Source organism: Rutidosis leptorrhynchoides, chromosome 1 (genome assembly GCF_046630445.1).
Source record: "Rutidosis leptorrhynchoides isolate AG116_Rl617_1_P2 chromosome 1, CSIRO_AGI_Rlap_v1, whole genome shotgun sequence".
Taxonomy (NCBI): domain Eukaryota; kingdom Viridiplantae; phylum Streptophyta; class Magnoliopsida; order Asterales; family Asteraceae; genus Rutidosis; species Rutidosis leptorrhynchoides.
In genome coordinates this window covers 449,248,466-449,264,973 of record NC_092333.1, presented here as the reverse complement: position 1 = coordinate 449,264,973, position 16,508 = coordinate 449,248,466, and the positions used below count along the sequence as shown (strand labels likewise).

General features: G+C 38.2%; 1 protein-coding gene across 1 annotated transcript; it reads right to left on the bottom strand.

The window, feature by feature from the left end:
• Window positions 1–2,425, bottom strand: LOC139873122 (UDP-D-xylose:L-fucose alpha-1,3-D-xylosyltransferase MGP4-like). Its single transcript, XM_071861055.1, has 5 exons — window positions 1,877–2,425; window positions 1,468–1,629; window positions 793–1,008; window positions 407–643; window positions 1–319 (listed from the first exon to the last, which is right to left on the bottom strand). Exons 1-4 carry the CDS (start codon window positions 2,363–2,365, stop codon window positions 431–433), a joined length of 1,080 nt encoding a protein of 359 aa, XP_071717156.1. The 5' UTR covers window positions 2,366–2,425; the 3' UTR covers window positions 1–319; window positions 407–430.
• Between the last annotated feature and the right edge of the window lie 14,083 nt (window positions 2,426–16,508).

Sequence of the window (16,508 nt, the reverse complement as noted above, 5' to 3'; positions counted from 1 at the left end):
TTAGGCAAAAAAATATTATTAAAATTTAATATACATGGTTTTTAAGTTACAAAATTTGAAAAATAAATGAATACTTATAATTTGCTATAAACTTACATACCCCAGGGCGCAAAACGACAAGTATGTTGAAATCAACTTGGGCACCTGACCTTCTTCAGAACTAACTTATAACCTTATACTTGCTTCTGCTTCTGCTTCAGCTACATGAAATCTTGATCCCATAACGCCTTAAAAAGATGATGAGCTCAATGGCTAAAGATGAAATCTTGAAAGACCATGAAACTTTAATATTGAACGTCCTAAATAATATCCGTAAGTTCTGTTAATAAAGGCAAAAGACATGTTAGTGTGGTACAAAATGAGAATTGAAGGATTGAGGAAATGAAGGATTTTAAAGTAGTAGTACCTATTGACAAGAAATTGCTTGGTTTCATTCTAATTTGCCAAGTGGAGATTCTGATGCATGATCATCAACCAACCAGAGGTTGTAGTCATGAAATCGTTTTATCTTCTTTTCAAAGCCGACAATGTAGTTGTTATGAACGATAACATGTTTCCCCTTGGTTTCTTTTACCCATGTCTTGTTTTTGAAGTATAGTCCACCTGTTGGAAATGCAGCCTGAGGGAGCAGGTACAGGTCAACCTGGAACAAATTTTTTTGTTGATACACAATTATTAGTCTTCTCAAAATAATATTTGAATAATTTACAATACTGCTTGCATATGCACTCATAATTATGACCCATGGAGCAAGGATCAAGTTGACAATCAAAGGTGTGGGTGAAGATATACCTGATCTGCTGTTTTGTTGAGTGCCCAGTTGAAACCAGGCTGATCATTAGCTTTCTTCGCTCTAGACCATGGCTGCGTTTCAAGCTCTTCAATCCACTTTTTCATGACTAATTTTGCACCAGGCGTAGGATGCATATATATCATGCAGCTGCATATGTAAGTCCGCCCTTTTTTACCTGGAGGTGGCAAAACATTAGGGTGGTCGAGTGGTTTCACCTGGTCATGGAAATAACACAGTATCAGAGTATGATTTGCATCATTTAGGAAACAAAAGCTCTTCTATAAAATACTACAATATGCAACTAAGATTTAGTCATATTAGAGGTGGCAATTTCAGTCCATTTACTTAAAAACGAGTCATTTTCGATTTTGTTTCATTTAAACGGGTCAAATGGGTCGAATGGGAATGGTCAAACAGGATAGGAGTTGCCCGATGTCTCAACCTTTTTTAGTTTTTATTATTATATATTGCCTACCAAATAATGATTAACACTTCAATTATTAACTATAAAATGAACAGCAATGTTATTGAGGCTCAACCTACAACCCATTTCGACCCGATACCCGACCTGCCCATTATGTCACCATGCCATCATTTTCATCTTGTCCATTTGAAAATCCCAACTTCTTAGAACTTGCATAGTAGATGACTTAAGAAGCAAAGTTGGTACTTACAGCAGTCATGTCATCCATAAAGTAAACATCATGTTTCCCTTTAAAGTAAGGAAACGGATCAGCTAACCAAACCATGTCGACATCATTGTACATCACACTGTATCCAAGCTCTAGTATTTGAAGTAAATGGCGCGGCCTTCTGGAAGTGAAGTTAAAAAATCCCTGCAAATGGAATCAAAAGCATTAATTTAATTAATATGTCAATAATAGATACAAGTTATCACTAAAGTAAGATCCTAAATTCACTTTAAAAGTCAGCTAGCATTCTAGTTGTAGTTACATATATACAGTAGGAATCGAACCTACGAATTTTCCCGGTTGGGCGCTTTAACCAGTCAGCACACACATATAGGTAGCAATCTAGTTATTGTTATATATATGCACACACATATATATACAAGATCAATACCTGAGAGCCAAACTTATGAGCAACTTGAGCATCAGGTGCAGGAGGTATCAAAACAGCATGACCAGGCCATTTTCCATTAACAATATCCAAAGTAGCATAATCTTCAGCAATAACAAGCACTTTATCATGATGATTTTGTCTAACAATACTAATCAACCAATTATTCAAAAACGGCAAGTAAGGTTGACTAACTGCACACACAATCACCGTACTACCATTTTTCGCTACGTACGATACCGCCTCCGGTAACGTATACCGTCGCCATTTCGCTTGTTCATACGAAACCCTAGAATTCGAAAAAAACGTCGAGCGATCACCGATCCATGGAGAAAGTACACCGAGAATGATAATTAAAGTGAGAAGTATTAAGAATGTGATACGATTGAAGATTAGTGTTGTGTAGGGTTTAACGTGAGTTGATGATTTGTGGTATAATGAATGGTAGGGTTTGTGAAGTGATCGTTGGTGGAGTGATGATGTTGGTGACATTGAATTTGAAATTAAAAATTCGATTTACAGTAATAAGTTATGAATTTGATTTGATTTGAATTGGATGATTTTGTGTCTGTGAAGTTTGGGGTTTTTGTGTTGGTGGAGTGAGCTAGAGTGTGAAGCTGCAATGGAGTGTTTCCGATTGGATCTGAAAGAGTGAAGATTTAGGGGCATGTCTGTTAATTATACCGTTTAAATTTATTTATTTTTTTTATTTTTTTTTAAGATTTTGCTAATGATAATTTTCTCCTAAACGTTTAGATCAACAGGAACACGCAAATCTCGTGTTGCTAAGCAACCCCAACACTACACCTGACTGTATCGTGTCTGGCCATAACTTGTCCACCAACCCTACTAAATGTCATATACGAACTTAACTCCCTTCAAACTTAGAGTGGCACGAACCAAAGTCCCTAAACACTTTGAGCCTCCAAGGACTCAAACATGTGCCTTTTTTTTTCCCAAATGCAACTTCCACTTAAATGGCTAACGTGAATGTTATTAACGTGCATAAATTCATTGTACATTTTTAAACCGTCATTCAAAAGTCAATCTCATCAACTATGTACGTTAACAACAACGTTAAGGATCGTCATTAGCAAGCAAAAGCTTTATCTGTTTTTTGTTAAGTGCACATACATGTTGTGACGCCCCGTACAAAACCATCGTGTACGGTTCACCAACAATAGGATCATTACAAGGTCAAACACTATATGCTGTTTGAAAACCAGTTTTGCATTCATGAAAAGATAGCGTTTTACAAAAGATAACGTGCTTCTTATGAATAGAAGCGTTAACATAAGTATGTGACCCAAAGGTCGTTACAAAGCCATTGTTTGAAAATAACATAAGTCACGAATGCAAAATAAAAGTTTCATGATTGAGACATCTCTAAGTAATGCAGCGGAAATCTAGCACAGCAGGTCCATAACAGCAAGTCTATAACACCAAGATAGCAAGTCTAACAGCAGAAGCAACAACGTCTAAGCACTTGAGAAATACACGCTTAAAAAGTCAACACGAATGTTGGTGAGCTATAGTTTGTTTGTAATCAGTAAAGTAATGTAGACCACGAGATTTCAGTGCTTCAACCAGCAGTTTAAATCAGTGTTTCAAATCAGTATGATAAAGTATATGCTTATCCGTGGGCACCCGGTAACTAACTTAACGTAATAATAATACCCCCTAAAAGTACACTTGACGAGTGCGTATGTCCTCGAAGTATTAAACACCCGTTAAATGCTAGCGCGACTAGCCCGAGTGGGAATGTCAAACCCTATGGATCCATATCTAATATTCGCGTTCACCGGTTCAAAAACCAATGATTAAATGTTACCGTGCTAAGGGGAAAGTTTATGCCGTTGTATAACCCACACATATGTAAAGTTTAAGTACTCGTGTCTAGTATGTAAAACATAAAAAGCGCATGTATTCTCAGTCCCAAAAATGGTATAAGTAAAAAAGGGAAGCTATAACTCACAGTGAAAATGCGGTAAAAGTCGATACGAGGTAAGTAAGCAAGTAAGTCGGTCCGAAAGGTCGTCAACCTAAGTCAAAGGTCACTAGGTCAGTATGTTGTCCCAAAAGGTTTAAAAGTGCATAAATTAAGTTTAAGTGTCATCATCATCATCATTCATCATCATAAAAGCTAAGTATGTTTAACAAGTATAGAGATCGAAACAAAAGGCTGAATTTGGACAGCTGTTACGACCTCTATACAAATCGAAAAAACGCGTAGTCAGTGGCCATGGCTCCGTATGTGAGTTCTCTAACCGCTGACCAATTTTCAGAACCTAAATCGTCTTCGTTTGACCGTGGCGACGGTTTAAGTGCGAGTAGGTCAGAAATTTCAGCACAACGTTACAAAGGCGTAGTGTTTTTCGGAAGGCTATAAATCCATTATGTGAGCGAAACACGGCTATCGCATTATTAATACCAATGTGTGAGTAAAAATCGGCTATTACTCACAACCATGTGCACAAAACGGCTATGTGCACAATTCCTACGGGCAATTAAAATCATAAATATACAAGTAACGGTTCTTTCCGGGAACCGCTTACCATCAATCACAACCAAAGGTGGTTAACGAAGAGCTAATCTTTCCGGATATCACTCATCACCTATCACAAGTCAAACGTTTTCGCCATTTACCGTCGTACACGACCATACTCGGCGTCGATCCCTCTTCCCGAATTCTCAAGAGCTCAATTCGATAATAATAAAAACTAACGTCTACCGTCACCCGTTTGTGCCACTAAAGCGATGACACAATGTCAACATAACACGTATCCTTTTAGAACAAAAATACCGCTACCCGCAAGGTAGACTTTTCCAACTATCAAATTCTTTCTAACCGTTACCACTACAAAATCATCCGGCCGACGATACACACATGCTCTCAAGGGTTTCACCCACCCTACGAACCTCATGGCTCACCCACTTCACTACAAAAGCGAACACGCGCTCACAACCTAACACCAAAGTCCATTCTTATGGCTTAGTAGAATCATTTACCCCATCACTAAGAAATGCTTGGTTGCACCAAGTCTTACGCCCTCGCCGTCAATACAACGTCATCATAGGGTGTTTCCATTAGGAATGTCACACATATCAATACTACGTATTACCTCCATGCATTCGTCCTCAGGGCGCATTTTCACGAGTCAACGACTTAGCACTACCCCGGTGCACTATCATCAAAACCATCAACAAACCGAATCTTCACCGAGTTCACTAACCCTGCACCCTTATGGGTACCTTTGAAAAATACGCTCACTTGAGACTAATTAGACCGCGAAACAAATATTAAGTCTCTAATTCATACACGAATCCATCGGCACACAATAAACAATAATAAGGCATATTTATACCAAAGACGAAAATACCTGAAACATCATCGTTGGACCCTTGCGCTTCACTAATCATCAGATAGTCACGCTCTAACCTCCTAACCCGATCGACAAATGATTCGGAATACTCCGACTTTCGGTGTCCCTTCTTTTGGCAAATAAAGCACTTGATCGTGCTTAAAGGTACACTCGTACAATCCCGTGCCAAATGACCTCGTCCTCCACACCTAAAGCACGTAGGCCCATAACCTCTCTTACTCTTCTTCTTCACTTTTTCAACACCTTCGGGCGTACTTCTTGCCCTTTTACTAGGAGCACATCTTGATTCAAACTTTCTCTTACCCAAAGAGTGATCAGCAAATTTTGGAGCATGAGATTCAATCCCCATAGTTGCTCCTTCGTCACCGTCACCTGGAGGTTTAGGAACCCTCTTTTCTAACTCTTCCTTCACGGCCTTAGGCACTTGGTCTCGGACCATCTCGGTCACTATTCCCTCGAACGACTCTTGGAGAACTTGCTTAACCTTGTTGGCGAAAATCAAGATATAGCGTTCGAACTCCGCCTCAATCCTTAATGTTAACTCATCCTTCCCCTCATGAATAGGCGCGTCCGTTCCGGTTCCATCTTCCGTCTTCATTCTAAAGAATGCATATAGATTAAACAATGAAACGAAAAGGAACGACATACATATACCACACCGCCCCATCTTGCTTGATACTCGTCGTACATTGCTTGTTTGACACGTCTTGAACCCGTAACAATGGTAGCTAATCATTGTTACGCTAGCACATCGCATTAACTTGCTAGTACAACGTCTATCTCGCTTGATGATTGCTAAAACAACACAAAACGATTAGTGCAAGGTTAGTTCAAATAGACCTAAGCACTAACCAAATTCCCGGTCCGACCCGTCTCCTACAAGTCCCGCAAAAAGCGCATACACAATAAAGTCTAAGTCTAGGCACCTATCTCAAGTCGCCTAAATCCCTTAGACCGTGCTCTGATACCACTTGTAACAACCCAAACCAACCCGCGAGCAAACCACGTGAAAAATACAAAATAAAAAAAAAAAAAAAAAATTTGCTGCACAGTGAACTGGCGCGGCGCGCCACGATGGCCGCGCGGCGCGCCATTCGGGTCTGTCCGGAAAGTCTCAAAATGCGAAAAAGATCGACCAGTTCCCGACATTTTTAGACAACACGCTTTTAACCACACATTCAAATATGTAAAACTAACACAATTCAAACGTAAAATAAGTTTTACAAAGCGGGGCCCACTTCGGCCGTTTTACGAGTTTAATACAAAATATGAGTTTCGACCGCCAAAAAGTTTAAGTACCAAACTACACTACGAGCATGGCGTTTGGGATTAAACTACCCAAGTCTCGGTCAAACTCCAAGAACTAAACTTCCAAAAAGCGTCCCCTAATCAACAAAGCGGGAATCTCTATTCCATGATAATGCCCTTACCCTTGTCCACAACCGAACCTATAAAAATAGTAAACAACGAGAGGGTAAGCAAAGCTTAGAGAATGCAATAATTATACGAATACATATATAATTATACCTACTTGCATACACTTACACACCAAACCGCAAACACGCTAGCATACACACTTAGCTTATCGTCACAATAACAAGCTATAAATCTCCAATACCACAAGCTAGCATAATAACCGCATATGAATATAACTCGAATAATATAATATGCTTACAACACAAATAACCATGGTTAACCAATAGTACAAGGGAACGACGCTCGCGAAAACGCCATCGGTGTTCACAACATCCGTTAGGGCACTTAACACCTCGCACCACTAACCCCTAGGGTGGCACCTTAACACCTCGGCACATCACCCCGAGTGGCATCTTAACACCTCGATGCATCACTCATTAATTTACGGAGTGGCGTCTTAACACCTCGACACTACACTTATAGGTGGCATCTTAACACCTCGTTGCTACACCCGAGTGGCATCTTAACACCTCGATGCTACACTCTTCACGTGAAACATGGTGTCTTAGCATCTCGACACTACACATTTCACGCTACAACAAATAGATACATTATATACATACGCATATAATTATTCCACTCACCTCAAAGTCTTGTGAAAAGATACCCGAGCTTGCAAGACCTCAAAGTAACGTACCTATCATATAATACACATCATCAAACGCAAACTCAAGTCGGTCAACCAAACCCTTTTCACCATTCTAAGCCATTTTGACCCAAGGTGCAATTTCAACCCATTTGCACCCTTAACCCTAAATTGGGTCAACACACACCAAAACCCTAATCATTGTTCAAGATGGGTTTAAAACACATTTAGGTCGCAAGGCTACCTCGTTTTCATACTTGCTAGGCCACTTAGGTCATTAAAGACTCATTTGACCCATTTCAAAGTCAACACACCCATTTGGGTCATCCATACCCAATAACACTCATTTACATATTATAAAAGTGTTCTAGCCACCAACTAACCAAATTTAAGACTCAAAAGTCCAATTAACACATTTAAACCCTAGGTTAGTCATCAATGAGTCTTCATAACCCATAATCACCCAAAATCCCCAAAATACTAACAAAATGGGTCTTTGGTTCATCACTAGCCCAAAACCTAACCCTTAAAGCAATTAAAGTAAGAAATTGGGTTTTATAACTTACCAACACAATCACCACGTAGCTATCGACTAGATGAACGACTTTAAAACTTGCACCAAGACCCGATTCAACCTCTTTCACGCTTTAATAGAGCTTTCTCTCTCAAGGGTTGCACTCTCTCTCTAGAGTTTAATTGGAGAAGATAAGGTTGTTGGGAATGGAGTGAATGAAGCTCCAAAACTGATCCAAGGCATTAAATTCGGGCTCCAATGTGTTTTGACCAAAATGCCCTCAAAATATCTATTTTAAAAGAAGAGGAGAATCTGTCGCAGACAGATGGCGCGGCGCACCACCAGGCCGCGCGGCGCGCCACCAGGCCGCTCGGCGCGCGACACCTCCAGTTCAGCTTCTTTCTTGCTTTTAAATATATACAACCAAAACCCCACAACTTGAATAACTTATACACACATATGTACAATAAAATATTCGGGTCTTACAACTCTCCCCCACTTAGATTGGATCACGTCCTCGTGATTCGTACCAAATACTAGAAGTTAAGCACTTCTACCTTGAACATTTCCGTCTCCAATGCGGAAATTACACATGTAGCAATCACCCATCCGGGTTCTCACTTCCATTCGATCAAAACTTCCACCACTCACTCGGAAGTACACCGTGAAAACTTCATAATATTTTTCCAAAATCCATATCATTCCCTCATTTCAACGATATCGGGTAATCAACCCACGAGACAAAACAACCACAACCGTTTGCTCCTATGCCGAGTATCCAAACTCGTACCATACACTCCACAGTCGTCCTAAAAGTAACACAATTCACCGACAATCATCATCGTTACGCCTTTCAATCGTGGAATATTCGAGAATCATCCCGACGCTTTCTAAAAATCTCTCGTATCCCTCTATCGGGAACCTCGCCATTCCGACTCACGTCGCTAACTACCTTCGCAATTTATTTCCAAAGTCCAACTTGAGGCTTTTTCGAAGACCACCAAAGCTTTCCTTTCCTAAATAAGCGACACCCGTTCGCTCATCACGCCTACTAGATAGGAACTTTTCCCGCTAAACATCACACTATACTATAGTTGTAAATTCGGGTTTCTCACCGGTACTCAAAATCAAAGTAATCACACCATCGGAGTCAGAAGTTACTCTAGTAGGTATAAAGAGGCACCTGTCGTTGTGTTATCCAACCCTAATTACCAACACCGAGTCTCCAAAGACTCGACCCTTACGGGGTCTACTCCCGGTGTCACACGTCACCTGACTACAAGCGGTCACCAAATCTATCGAACTCTACGGCTCAACGTCCATGACTTCCTAACGACGCCCGCTAGTCACTATCCACCTAGGCCGCCTAGCTAGCCTATTTATCTTTCAACTCAACAATAAGGAGGCGCTTGAAACACCAAGGCTTACACCTTTCCGACTTCGTCCTAACCACTGACCCGGTTACCTACATACATAAGGATAGTTAACCACCATGACTCTACTCGTACACGAACGTGGTTAACGGAAGTGCCTCTCGAACGGCATACCGCATACACCCCCAAAATCATAAAAGAAAAGAGTGGCCGTCAAGAGCGTACAACACTCGCCACACAATCACAAAACCGCCATTGAAATCGAACTGCCATTTAATCATCAATTCGAAGATTATTCTAATAACTAAATACACACTTGCACGCATTCCGAAACGTGCAATGCACACAACGATCACTTAGAATACGCGAAAACGTCACGTATTCTTCCAACTTCTCTAGGCAATCCTTCTCCAAGAGTCAACATTAATAACCAAATTGTCACCCGCAATTTATTAAAGTCCACAATTCCGAGCACAAAATTTGCTCAATCCCTTATATCGGGAAAAAACTTAACCGATCTCGTACCAAGATATCAATCCCTTAGCGTACCCTTACCAAGTATAAAGCTAAAAACAACCAAGTCTCAACCTAATGTCAAAAACCCAAAAGATGAAGACCAAGTAAAAATGAATCCTTACGGATAACACTTACCACCTAACACTCCTCTTAGTACGCATACACGACTAATACGCATCTACCACATGTAACACGGCTATTGTATCACTAGTCGCACAACATGGTCCTCATGACCTAACCACCGGCGTATACAACCAGCAGTTTTCAATACTAACAATAAGAAGGTTATTCAATACAAAACTCAAGGTGTACAAAAACGACTATCGTGATATATCCGTAGTGTGCAAAAATGGCTATTGCAACACTACCAACATTATGTGAGCGAAACACGGCTATCGCATTATTAATACCAATGTGTGAGTAAAAACCGGCTATTACTCACAACCATGTGTACAAAACGGCTATGTGCACAATTCCTACGGGCAATTAAAATCATAAATATACAAGTAACGGTTCTTTTCGGGAACCGCTTACCATCAATCACAACCAAAGGTGGTTAACGAAGAGCTAATCCTTCCGGATATCACTCATCACCTATCACAAGTCAAACGTTTTCGCCATTTACCGTCTTACACGACCATACTCGGCGTCGATCCCTCTTCCCGAATTCTCAAGAGCTCAATTCGATAATAATAAAAACTAACGTCTACCGTCACCCGTTTGTGCCACTAAAGCGATGACACAATGTCAACATAACACGTATCCTTTTAGAACGAAAATACCGCTACCCGCAAGGTAGACTTTTCCAACTATCAAATTCTTTCTAACCGTTACCACTACAAAATCATCCGGCCGACGATACACACATGCTCTCAAGGGTTTCACCCACCCTACGAACCTCATGGCTCACCCACTTCACTACAAAAGCGAACACGCGCTCACAACCTAACACCAAAGTCTGTTCTTATGGCTTAGTAGAATCATTTACCCCATCACTAAGAAATGCTTGGTTGCACCAAGTCTTACGCCCTCGCCGTCAATACAACGTCATCATAGGGTGTTTCCATTAGGAATGTCACCCATATCAATACTACGTATTACCTCCATGCATTCGTCCTCAGGGCGCATTTTCACGAGTCAACGACTTAGCGCTACCCCGGTGCACTATCATCAAAACCATCAACAAGCCGAATCTTCACCGAGTTCACTAACCCTGCACCCTTATGGGTACCTTTGAAAAATACGCTCACTTGAGACTAATTAGACCGCGAAACAAATTTTAAGTCTCTAATTCATACACGAATCCATCGGCACACAATAAACAATAATAAGGCATATTTATACCAAAGACGAAAATACCTGACACATCATCGTTGGACCCTTGTGCTTCACTAATCATCAGATAGTCACGCTCTAACCTCCTAACCCGATCGATAAATGATTCGGAACACTCCGAATTTCGGTGTCCCTTCTTTTGGCAAATAAAGCACTTGATCGTGCTTAAAGGTACACTCGTACAATCCCGTGCCAAATGACCTCGTCCTCCACACCTAAAGCACGTAGGCCCATAACCTCTCTTACTCTTCTTCTTCACTTTTTCAACACCTTCGGGCGTACTTCTTGCCCTTTTACTAGGAGCACCTCTTGATTCGAACTTTCTCTTACCCAAAGAGTGATCAGCAAATTTTGGAGCATGAGATTCAATCCCCATAGTTGCTCCTTCGTCACCGTCACCTGGAGGTTTAGGAACCCTCTTTTCTAACTCTTCCTTCACGGCCTTAGGCACTTGGTCTCGGACCATCTCGGTCACTATTCCCTCGAACGACTCTTAGAGAACTTGCTTAACCTTGTTGGCGAAAATCAAGATATAGCGTTCGAACTCCGCCTCAATCCTTAATGTTAACTCATCCTTCCCCTCATGAATAGGCGCGTCCGTTCCGGTTCCATCTTCCGTCTTCATTCTAAAGAATGCATATAGATTAAATAACGAAACGAAAAGGAACGACATACATATACCACACCTCCCCATCTTGCTTGATACTCGTCGTACATTGCTTGTTTGACACATCTTGAACCCGTAACAATGGTAGCTAATCATTGTTACGCGAGCACGTCGCATTAACTTGCTAGTACAACGTCTATCTCGCTTGATGATTGCTAAAACAACACAAAATGATTAGTGCAAGGTTATTTCACATAGACCTAAGCACTAACCAAATCCCCGGTCCGACCCGTCTCCTATAAGTCCTGCAAAAAGCGCATACACAATAAAGTCTAAGTCTAGGCACCTATCTCAAGTCGCCTAAATCCCTTAGACCGTGCTCTGATACCACTTGTAACAACCCAAACCAACCCGCGAGCAAACCACGTGAAAAATACAAAATAATAAAAAAAAAATTGCTGCACAGTGAACTGGCGCGGTGTGCCAGGATGGCCGTGCGGCGCGCCATTCGGGTCTGTCCGGAAAGTCTCAAAATGCGAAAAAGATCGACCAGTTCCCGACATTTTTAGACGACACGCTTTTAACCACACATTCAAATATGTAAAACTAACACAATTCAAACGTAAAATAAGTTTTACAAAGCGGGGCCCACTTCGGCCGTTTTACGAGTTTAATACAAAATATGAGTTTCGACCGCCAAAAAGTTTAAGTACCAAACTACACTACGAGCATGGCGTTTGGGATTAAACTACCCAAGTCTCGGTCAAACTCCAAGAACTAAACTTCCAAAAAGCGTCCCCTAATCAACAAAGTAGGAATCTCTATTCCATGATAATGCCCTTACCCTTGTCCACAACCGAACCTATAAAAATAGTTGATAATGCCAAAAATGAACACATATTTTATAGCATTATTTCCCAAGAAAGACAAGATTTTAGTTGGTATTGTTCGATTTACAAACAATATTCGTTTAAATATTAAAAAGTGAAGACAAAAGGCAGATTCGACAAATTGAAGACAAAAAGGTCCAAAGAGCTAAAAAGTACAAGATACAACTAAAAAGGTTCAAAATATTGATGAGGAACGTCTCAAAATGACAAGAGTACAAGTTACAAGACGCAAAGTACGCGATTTAAAATAATACGCGAAGACGTCCGAAAATCCGGAACCGGGACCTGAGCCTAGAAGAAACGCCCGACGTAACGGACCAAAAATATCTACTCAACTATGCATATAAATATAATATAATATATAAATAATTATTAAAATTATTTATATATTTATATTATTTATTTATTATGTCGGCAAGCTAGAAAACAAATGATCCTGAGCTGGAAATCACGGCCATGCGAGTCGCATGGCCTAATGCCCAAACTCATGCGACTCGCATGAGTACCTTTTCCATGCCACCTTCTATTTAAAGCGACTTCGTGATCCGTTTTTAACACACAAAAAATATATCTCTCTCTCTCATATATACGATATATATATATATATAATTTATATTTTAATTTTAATTTTAATTTTAATTCTAATAATAAGAGTATGTTAGCGAATGTTGTAAGGGTATAAGTCGAAATTCTGTCCGTGTAACGCTACGCTATTTTTAATCATTGTAAGTTATGTTCAACCTTTTTATATTAATGTCTCGTAGCTAAGTTATTATTATGCTTATTTAAAACGAAGTAATCATGATGTTGGGCTAATTACTAAAATTGGGTAATTGGGCTTTGTACCATAATTGGGGTTTGGACAAAAGAACGATACTTGTGGAAATTAGACTATGGGCTATTAATGGGCTTTATATTTGTTTAACTAAATGAAAGTTTGTTAATGTTAATATAAAGATTTACAATTGGGCGTCCCTATAAATTACCATATACACTCAATCGGACACGATGGGCGGGGTATTTATATGTACGAATAATCGTTCATTTAACCGGACACGGGAATGGATTAATAGCCACTAGAATAATTAAAACAGGGGTGAAATTACATTCAAGGGTAATTGGTGTAATTGTTAACAAAGTAGTAAAACCTTGGTTTACACGCAGTCGATAACCTGGTGTATTCATTAAACAAAGTATTAAAACCTTGTTACAATTCGAATCCCCAATTAGTTGGAATATTTAACTTCGGGTATAAGAATAATTTGATGAGGACACTCGCACTTTATATTTATGACTGATGGACTGTTATGGACAAAAACCAGACGGACATATTAAATAATCCAGGACAAAGGACAATTAACCCATGGGCATAAAACTAAAATCAACACGTCAAACATCATGATTACGGAAGTTTAAATAAGCATAATTCTTTTATTTCATATTTAATTTCCTTTATTTTATATTTAATTGCACTTCTAATTATCGCACTTTTATTTATTGTTATTTAATCGCACTTTTAATTATCGTACTTTTTAATTATCGCAATTTTATTTTATCGCACTTTTATTATTCGCAATTTCATTATCGTTATTTACTTTACGCTTTAATTTAAATCTTGTATTTATTTTATATTTTACATTAGGTTTTAACTGCGACTAAAGTCTTAAAATCGACAAACCGGTCATTAAACGGTAAAAACCCCCCTTTATAATAATAATATTACTTATATATATATTTGTATTTTTAATAAAAGTAAACTAATATAGCGTTGAGCTTTGTTTAAAGATTTCCCTGTGGAACGAACCGGACTTACTAAAAACTACACTACTGTACGATTAGGTACACTGCCTATAAGTGTTGTAGCAAGGTTTAAGTATATCCATTCTATAAATAAATAAATATCTTGTGTAAAATTGTATCGTATTTAATAGTGTTTTCTGTTAAAATTAATAACTATTTTATATACACCTCGCATAACATCAAGTATTTTTGGCGCCGCTGCCGGGGAATTCGCCGAAGCGAAACGCCATATTTTTAATTTTTAAGTTATAATTAGTTTTTGTAAAAATTTATATTTTTGTTTAAAAATTAAAAAAATATAAAAAAAAAAACTTTTAAAATCGAAAAAAAAATATATTTTAAAGTGTATTTTAAGTTTTTCTTTATTATTTACAAAATATTAAAGTATTTGTATTTTATTTTAGTATTTTATTAAGTTTTTAGTTAAATTATATATTTATATCTTATATTATAAAACTGAAAATATAAAATAAATTTTAAAAATCACGTGACCTGTCAAATTGAACCTGTCAATTGAACCAGTCCAGTTCAGTCATGCGACTCGCATGACCCACCGGCTTATTTCATGCGACTCGCATAAGGAGTTTGACCAGGCCACCAATTTACCCTAATATCGCATTTATTACGGGGATTAATTAATTATTATTCCCTAAACCCTATTCTTATTATTAATATTATTTTTTAGTTTTTAGTTTAATTAATTATTATTACTTTTATATTTAGTTTTAAATATATATACTTAATATTTTATTATATAAAATATAAAATAATATTTTTATAAAATCTAATATTTTTATAACTTTTTATAACTTTTATATTTTTGTATCTTTTAATTGTTTTAGCGTAATTTTTATATTTTTATTATTCGTACTTAGTTTTTAGACATAGTATTTACCGTAGTAATTTTAGATTTTTAGGCTTTGCCGTAAACTCTCTTAAGTGCTTATTCCTTAGATTAAGTATTAGGTGCTTTAGAATTTTGTGACGCCTTTTTAAGTTTTAGTTTTTTAAGTTATTTCCATTTGGGATTTAGTTTTTCCTGTAAGCTTTAATATTTTTAGACACCTTTTACTATGTATCAATTATCATTCCAATTAGTAATCTCAATTTGCGATTATAATTTTAAGTTAGTTGTAGTAATAAGGTTAGGTTAGTCAAGTATTTTTAAGTTTTTATAAGTTTCTTTTATTTTTCCGTCACCTTTTATTTTTCAACCATTTTTTTTCTTTTTCGACCTTTTGCGACGAACTCTTTTTCTCTCTTATTTCTCGCTATTCTAGTTTTTAGGACTTAGAATTTTTTCTACTTCTTATCTAAATTTTCTTAAAATTACGAAAATTTATTTTGAGTGGTTAAATTGATAGACATCAAAATTTTCTGGTTCGTAGTAATAGTTGGATTTGTACGTGGACCGGGTTATTGGAGCCAAACAGTCCTCAATTATATTGAGACCAAACGAATCCTGCCCCTCTACTGCATCTTTTGGCTATTCGAAACGTGGGCAAAATCAGAAAAGTCTATTGATTGGATAACTTATTATAATTTTTCTTTCCTTTTAAAAACTAATAGGATATTCAGTGAATGCACCGAGCAAGACGTTCACCACCTTTTGTACGTTCACCACCTGTAACTAGATCAAGACATCTAGCCAATATTGTCGCCGCTGATTTTTCTTTAGAATCATCATCTAGTCGACCAAGAACTCCAACTCAAATTTCCGATAATCCATTTTTTGAACCCAACCTCACAATTGAGAATCCGGAGAATATTCAGGAACGGTTCGTAGATCCTGAACCACTAAACTTTCCTCCGGAACCACCAATCATTCAAACAGAGATTGTTGAGGAACGAACCATTAAATCAGAATCATCTAGTGATACCGATTCAACAAATTCAATTATGGAGAATCTGGAACCTTTAAGTATGGAAGACCGAATGAGAGCTAAACGCACTGGCCAAGGTCACGCAATTACTCATCCAAACATTAATGCGCCAGATTATGAAATCAAAGGACAAATTCTACACATGGTGACTAATCAATGCCAATTTAGTGGTGCGCCGAAGGAAGATCTAAATGAACATCTACGTACCTTTAATAGAATTTGCACACTATTTAAAATCCGAGAAGTGGAGGATGAACAGATATATCTCATGT

Excerpts from the sequence above, each read along its gene's own strand:
- LOC139873122 (XM_071861055.1), bottom strand. The coding sequence starts at position 2,365 with ATGTCACCAACATCATCACTCCACCAACGATCACTTCACAAACCCTAC. Across the intron at positions 1,630-1,876 it reads CTCATAAGTTTGGCTCTCAG|GGATTTTTTAACTTCACTTC; the intron begins GTATTGATCTTG and ends TTCCATTTGCAG. Across the intron at positions 1,009-1,467 it reads TTATGGATGACATGACTGCT|GTGAAACCACTCGACCACCC; the intron begins GTAAGTACCAAC and ends TTCCATGACCAG.